This window comes from Stegodyphus dumicola, chromosome 7 (assembly GCF_044657685.1).
Source record: "Stegodyphus dumicola isolate Sdum_Otavi_A_Nest chromosome 7, ASM4465768v1".
Taxonomy (NCBI): Eukaryota; Metazoa; Arthropoda; class Arachnida; order Araneae; family Eresidae; genus Stegodyphus; species Stegodyphus dumicola.
The window spans coordinates 97,136,506-97,143,799 of NC_140774.1; the positions used below are offsets into that span (position 1 = coordinate 97,136,506).

Here is a 7,294-nt window from a genome sequence, read left to right on the forward strand (position 1 = left end):
ATTTAACATTTGTAAAAAAAATTCGGTAATAGACAGTAGAATTACATTTTTTCAAGTACAAAATTTAATTATTTTGATAAAATTGCTGAACGATTTTGATTTTTCAAAATAGTGAAAAATCATAATTTTTATTTAACATAATTAAGTTTTTGGTTAAGCGAACGCTTTCTGAGAGCATGGCATTTCCTTTGAAAGCCTCGTCAATGGACATCATTGTTTAGAATCGTACACGGTTAACAAGGTTTTTTCTTAGAAGGAAACAACAAAAACTAATGCAAACAAATAATGCTTTATTTATTCACTTACAAGTGGTTTAAAAACATCTTTACAGTATACATATATGTGTTTGTGTGTGTACTTATATGTATAATTAATATGCATTTATTTGCATTACGAAATGCCCTTTAGGAACCTCGAGCATAAAATCTTTAGTTTGTGAAATCCGTTTACCGAAACACACTTTAAGCTCTGAATGAAAGAAGTCCCCATGGAAAATTTAGTATAATGAACAAGATCAGGTCAAGCAATTGTTTAGTCTAGATACAAGGCGCTTTTAATTTAAGCTTTATTTAAGTATTCTTCGTAATTAAAAACCTCTGCATTCTATTCCGCAGCTGCGGAACCAGAATCTTCTGCTGAAGTTTCTGGAACCTGAGGTTGCACGCCTGAAGCTTGAGACTGGTCAACTGAGGAAGAACTTTGGGATTGCTCAACAGAGGAAGAGCCTTGAGCTTGTTCGGGTGAAGCTGAGCCTTGAGATTGTTCATCTGAGGCAGCGCTTTGAGGCTGTTCGGCTGAAGAAGACCCTTGAGACTGTTCCCCCGAGGGACTACCTGAACCTGCTGGCTTTTCTACTGGGGATGAAGCATCTGAGCCTTCTTGCTTTTCAGCTGAAGAAGCTCCTGAATCTGCAGGTTTTTCGGCCGACTGAGAAGCAGCACCAGAAGCGTCTGAGCCTTCTCCTGAAGCTGAGCCGGGCTTTTCAGCTGATGACGAAGAACCCTCAGAACTGCCTGCTGGATTCGAAGCATCTGACCCAGGTTTGTCAGCTGAAGAAGATCCATCTGATACTTCTGTAGGTTTTTCTGCAGAGCCAGTACCACTTTCGGAACTTCCGCTTGAGGCAGAATTGTCAGATCCCCCTTCAGCTGAGCCGGAATCTTCGGCAGGGGCAGGAGTAGGAGCAGGAGTAGTTGGAGGCAACTGGCAAGTACCGCTATTCTGTATAAAGGAAATTGATATTTCATTATTATCCATCGTGATGATTCTCATTATTAATCTATGAAACAACTTTTAAAACTATTTATTTGTATTCAGGTACTACAAAAATCTTTTACAGGTGTAGCACCAAGAAGTGTGAAGTAGTTTTAGGTGCGGAGAGGATGCGAAATCCATTATTCCAAATTTTACGAGCAACCATAACTACGAACGCTGTAAAAAATGTGTATATTTAATTTGCCTTAATTTATCAAAACAGCGAAAAGCAATCACTTTTATTATAATAGATTATTATGAAGTATAGTTTAAAGGTAATGTTTCTCGAGCATTTTGTATTCGTGATCCCTTTGAAAAAGAAGAAGTTTTTCATGATTCAGAAGGATCATGTAAAATTGAATAAAAACTGAATTTGTTACCCTCTTACTATAGAATAAAAATTTAATTTCCTTAAAATTGCAAATCGTTATGCATAAGATTTAGGGGCTTGTTAAAATCGAAGAAATATTTAAAAAAAAATTTACCTACAAAACCAAAAACTATATTGCAAAAATGATAAAAAATCCTGAAATAATCTTCAATAAGTTATGCAAATGTCAAAAGAAACACACAATATTTCAATAAAAGTGTCAAAAGAAGCACACAGTATTACTGGTACTAGCCACAGTTACGTAATCAACCATTATGTAAAGTTTTGAGAACTCCAATGATTTCTTTACGTTAATTAGTACTATGTTACGAGCCCAAATTTAAGAATCTTTGATTTAAAGCATTTCCGTTTGATTTGTTCCCTTGATTTCTAACGCATAACTTTGTCTATTTTTATAAAGAATTACATGAAATATCTCTAGCTAAAGAAGTTTAACGCAGATTAAATTAATAATTCACGCTTAACATTTTTAGTATTTTATTATTATTTGTGATAAACATCTAAAGTAGCATGCGATAACATTCTGAATGCGTAAAATTATTTTTGCATAAGCAAAAAATAAGCATCGGATAAGAAACGATTAAAATTAAGAAAAAAAAAAAAAAAAAAAAAAAAAAACACCTTAAATTGGCACAGATTTTACAGAAAAATGCTGTTAATATTCATAGGAAATAGGCAGTGGGCATATCTGTTTCAAAGATTATAAAATACATGCTGCGTTTCAGACTTGAAAAGTTCATTTTACTAGGATATTCAGTTGTTACTTTATTATTGAATATTTTTTTGAAATTTCATACATAAAATTGCTTAAAAATAATTATTATATTTATAATTAGTTACATATTAAATGCTGAAAGAAAAGAATAAATACATTTTCTGGTTTAAGATTATGCTTTTAGGGTTTTTATTTTTCATTGCTTTTGAAAATACAATTTTATTTAAATTTTAATACTTATTAGAGAAGACATCGATTTCTACAGTCACTAATTATAGAAAAATTCATATTTCAAAGCCTGAAGCATAAAACACTCATAAGTATAACTTACAAGTTTTTCATTCGGCTTTGTTCAGGATAATAATAAAAGTGTTTAATTAATTTTGTAACCGATTTAAAAGATTCGTTCGAGCCTTTTTAACTATCTATATATTCACCATAAAGGAACCGATAACATCAACTGTTAGGGAGATTGTTACAAAATAAATACACACCTTCTTCTTCCCTGATTGCACACACACTAAGCCCTCAGCGCAAGGACAGGAACCAATGTAGAAGTCACCAAACATTGGGAGTATGACATCATTTACTTTGCATTTTTGGCCTTAGAAAGTAAAACATAAAAATCTTTAGAAACAATTCTTAGCCTGAAAAATGCAGCAATGAAATTGATTTCGAAAATTACATTTACAGTTTGAAACAATTCGAATATAATCTGAAACAAATAATTTTGAAACTTTTGAAACAATCCTTTTGATTTCATTTAGTTTGAAAATTGTTGCTTTTAAATGTTCATATCTTGTACGTGACTAGTTCGTATCTAAATTAAAAACTTTATATTTTTAACTGAGAGAAAATATTTAATAAACTTTAACACATAATAATTTTCAATAATACACAAGTTAATACACATGTAGACTCATTAGGCTTATTTCAAAGTTGGAGGCATGAAAAACCAGCAATGCCTTCACCGGGATTCAAACTACGGGTCTCCCAATGATAGGTAGATGGGCTTACTTACACCACGCTGTAAGTAAGGAAAATATTCTCTACATTTCCCTCCCCTCTAAGGACGACTAGAGAGGAGGGGAGACAGTCTGCAAATCTAGGTTTTGAGGAATCTTATTGTCCCCCATATTTTAGTTATACCTTCCCCGGTATACGAACGTCAAACCTCCTAGTGCTAGCAGGACGTGCTTATAATTACACTATGAAAGTAAAGCGTAAGGAGGAAGAAAACTCCTTAGTAACAAAACGCATTAACATATTAATACTAAAAATATATCAGATAATATTAGAGCTTAATTTATCTTGAGGAGAAAATTGCGACTGACGCTTTTACGTGCCAAATATTTGAGCATAAAATCGTATTAATGAGTAGAAAGTTTTGAAATTTTGAAAAGTTTAGTGGAAATTCTTGCCATTGAAAGTACTTTGGTTACGGAATTTATGGATTATGAAATATGCTACAAATATGATAATTTCTTTAAAAAGTTTCTCAGGCTCCGGCAAATAGTGCCTATTACGCAGGGACGCAGGGATGATGACGGTCTGATAGTGTACAACTATGCGGCATGGTGGTATCAAACTAATTACCAAATAGATAACACATTAAAAATATATTCGAATTACATTTTATTTTTGACACTGCGATCTATACCTACACCCTACGTTGTATACAGTATGCTTAGAGATTTTATGAAACGTAAAAGAGAATTAAAATTTTTTTAGAATATCAGATAACACGAGTATATTAGTGCAATCGCTCAGAATTTTAGATTTAGTAGAATAAGCAGTTACTAACCTAATGGTGTGAATGCTCGACATAAACCACCAAAAAATGGAATTCCTGCACAACATTGCCCAGCTGCACAGCTTGTTTGGTCGGAGCAAGCTGCTGCAGAGACCACCTATAGGAAAATAAAAATGCAATGAAAACTTAGAAAATCATGTCTTTGGGAAATTATTAAGAACTCTGCCCTTTTCAGTGTACATTATTCTTTTATTATGTAATGCAAAACTGGTTTTTATTTATATCTAATGGTTCAGAAAGAATCTTTGAAACATCTCCGAGTCCCACTTTATAGAAATATAATTAAATGTATTTAATATAAGAACTCATTAATTCTTTTCCTTAAAAAACTGTACAAATGATCAAATGAAAAATAATTATACCAATATACGTTCTTAGTATGTTGTTTTAAGCCTTTTAAAGTAAAATTAATGTAATTTATTCATTCATATCATTACCATCTGCTCCAGGTAAAACCTACGTTTGTATTATTTTAGTGACAGTGGTGTGCTTGTTTTTTTACATTAAACTGTCGAAGTCTAGCTCTATTAATGCTATGCAGTAGCATTTCATATTCTGTGTTTAATTCTTTTCTATATTTTTTTTTTGCCACATACGTCGAGAAAGATTTTTTATTTATATACGTTGTCCCAAACGGCATTAAAATGTTAACAGGCGTGTGAGAAATCTCTAGGTATTCTGCATGAATCTACAACCAAAAATTTAGGAGGTGCTCTTGCTTAAGTTTAGATCTAACATTGTGTCTGTTGATATGTCCATAAGTTGTTCCCTTTCATTCATTGGAAGGCATTCTGATTTATCGTAGTACTCAAATGGAGTTTTTATAAAGCAAGGCTAATTTTTTTTTCTTTTATCAAATATCCCGTTATACTTTTCTTCAGTTGAAAAAAAGGCTTCAATGTATAATTTTTAACACTGGTATCTAAATTTATTTCGTTTTCTATCAAAAAACTGTTTAGTTTTGCAAAACATCCCCGTTTTAAGACTTGAAACTAAATTCATATTTATATTTTTTAGTTAATAAACACTAGTGAACTATTCAGAACACTTTAGTTTTCTTTTTGAATTTTTATTTTGATTTACGGAATCCTAGGGTTTGACTCACGGAACCCCGGAGTTCCGTTAAACACAGTTTGAAGACCACTGTTTTAAAGGAACATAAGGCGTTAACTAGAGACAAATGTAAAAAGCGGTAAGAATATGCATATTACAAAAAATAGGCAAAAATTAAAAAATGCTTGCTGGATAGCACCCGAGTGATAACTTGGCAGACGAATATGTAATAAAAGGCACTAGAATCATCTTTCATTAACTGCATTTATGTGTAATTAAAAAAAATATCAAGCAGGTGCTATGAATTGTACAAAATAAATACACTATTAAAAATAAAATATCGTAAACAACAGAAATTATTAAAAACTGAAATATTATTTTAAAATTGCTTAGTTTGTTACATGGATATACAATACGTTGTTAAATTTGATAGACAAAATAAGGATATGCTGCTACAGCTTTCAGAGCAAGTATTTGCTAGGCTACACAGATGATTCAGGATGTAGTAGTGCAAAAGAGAAAAACCTACATTTCAGATATTTCCAATTTAAAAATGAACGTAATAATGCTCCTGCTATTAAAGCATTATTCGTGATAAACTTGAAAAAGAAATTAGAAAGAAGGTTTAGCGAAGTATGTTGACACTTCCAGATCTCCCGGTTTAACATTATAGCCAAAAGGTTTTTTTTTTTACCTTCAAACTTAAGTCTTGGCTTTCAGCACTGATGCAGTAATTGTAGTACGCATAGAATTGTAATGATCTATAACTTTATTATGGATACAAAAAAAGGAAGTGATTAAATTATAACCGCTACAACCCATATTTCAATCCAAATACTTTTCTGATGTATAAATTATCCATTCTAGTGAAGAAATTATCCATTCTAGGGATTAAACTATATCCACAACAATCTATATTGCAATCTAAATACATTTTTGATGTATAAATTATCCCTTCTAGTGCATTTCTGGAAGTAGACTTTAATGCCATTTCGGCATTTTAGAAAGTAGCATCAACTAACAGTCAAATTATCACTTGCGGACAATAATCCATGCAAAGAAAATGATGCCAGCGCAAAGGCACTTTAAATAAGAAAGCGTGCTCTACGACTTGAAGAAAAAGTTTCATAAATAAATTGTAAGTTTAAATGAATGCAATACATATGATCCTCTTTTAAAAAAGAAATGCTTAAGCAGTTGCTAAAAATTAAGAAAACAGAGATATGAAATTAAAAATTTAATCCGATACATATTTTTGGAATTTAATTAAAGCTATTTAGTTTGAAGCGAATCAAAAGTCATTGCAAGAGAAAAATACAAGTGAAATATTTCTGCTACAGAAACAATAGATTTAGGACTCAAATTTCACTTACCGCAAGACCACAAGAGAAGAACACAGAAAGAATAATAGCTTTCATTTTTGGACTACTAAAGGTTCTTTGCTCGAGTGCAAAAGATGTTTTTCTATATTTGCATGTGAAGCATCGATAGGAGGTTTGTTACTTAAATACCATTTTACATCCGGATTTTCTAGAATTATCTCTAAGCCATAATCTCTGCAAAACACGTAAGCAATATCCCAAAGCATTGAGCAAGGTGCTCAAATCAAATAATGCTTGATTTTGAAGTGGAAATGCGAGTTATCTTTTAACAATTGTTATTTGTGGTGCAAGAAATATGAACGAAAAAGATTTTTATGACTTCAGACTTATACGGAATCTAGACAAGCTTGGTTATATTTCGCTAGGGTTAAAATTTATAACTCTTCATTTACTTTATCTTGAATGCGGATACTACGCAAGGTCGGCTGCTTAGAAAGAAGCAGTGATGTAAGAAGCTTCAAAAGAGATGATGCGAAAAGCCAGAACTATAATGCATTTTTATAAATCGTAATCTTATTTAGAATTAAGAAATTTTAGAAGTCGTACAAATGTTCAGAGAAAGTAGTTATAAACTTTAGTTCTCTAAATATAGTGATCCTATGTATTTTGAGTCACATATTCCTCAAAGTAAGGTTATGAACTTCATGATAATAATTTAAACAGCATGGATGAAATGATTAAGGAAA

At 31.7% G+C, this 7,294-nt stretch overlaps 1 protein-coding gene across 1 annotated transcript; it reads right to left on the reverse strand.

Moving 5' to 3' along the window:
* Positions 1 to 270: 270 nt before the first annotated feature.
* On the reverse strand, positions 271 to 6,758 carry LOC118179833 (uncharacterized). Its single transcript, XM_035348997.2, has 4 exons — positions 6,600 to 6,758; positions 4,165 to 4,270; positions 2,855 to 2,964; positions 271 to 1,221 (listed from the first exon to the last, which is right to left on the reverse strand). The coding sequence occupies exons 1-4, from the start codon at positions 6,642 to 6,644 to the stop codon at positions 604 to 606; spliced, it is 879 nt and encodes a 292-aa protein (XP_035204888.1). The 5' UTR covers positions 6,645 to 6,758; the 3' UTR covers positions 271 to 603.
* Positions 6,759 to 7,294: the final 536 nt, after the last annotated feature.

Bases quoted from the DNA above. Each gene is read 5' to 3' on its own strand.
- LOC118179833 (XM_035348997.2), bottom strand. From the start codon at position 6,644: ATGAAAGCTATTATTCTTTCTGTGTTCTTCTCTTGTGGTCTTGCG. The intron at 4,271-6,599 runs GTAAGTGAAATT...ATTTTCCTATAG, and splicing joins TCTTCTCTTGTGGTCTTGCG to GTGGTCTCTGCAGCAGCTTG. The intron at 2,965-4,164 runs GTTAGTAACTGC...TTACTTTCTAAG, and splicing joins TCGAGCATTCACACCATTAG to GCCAAAAATGCAAAGTAAAT.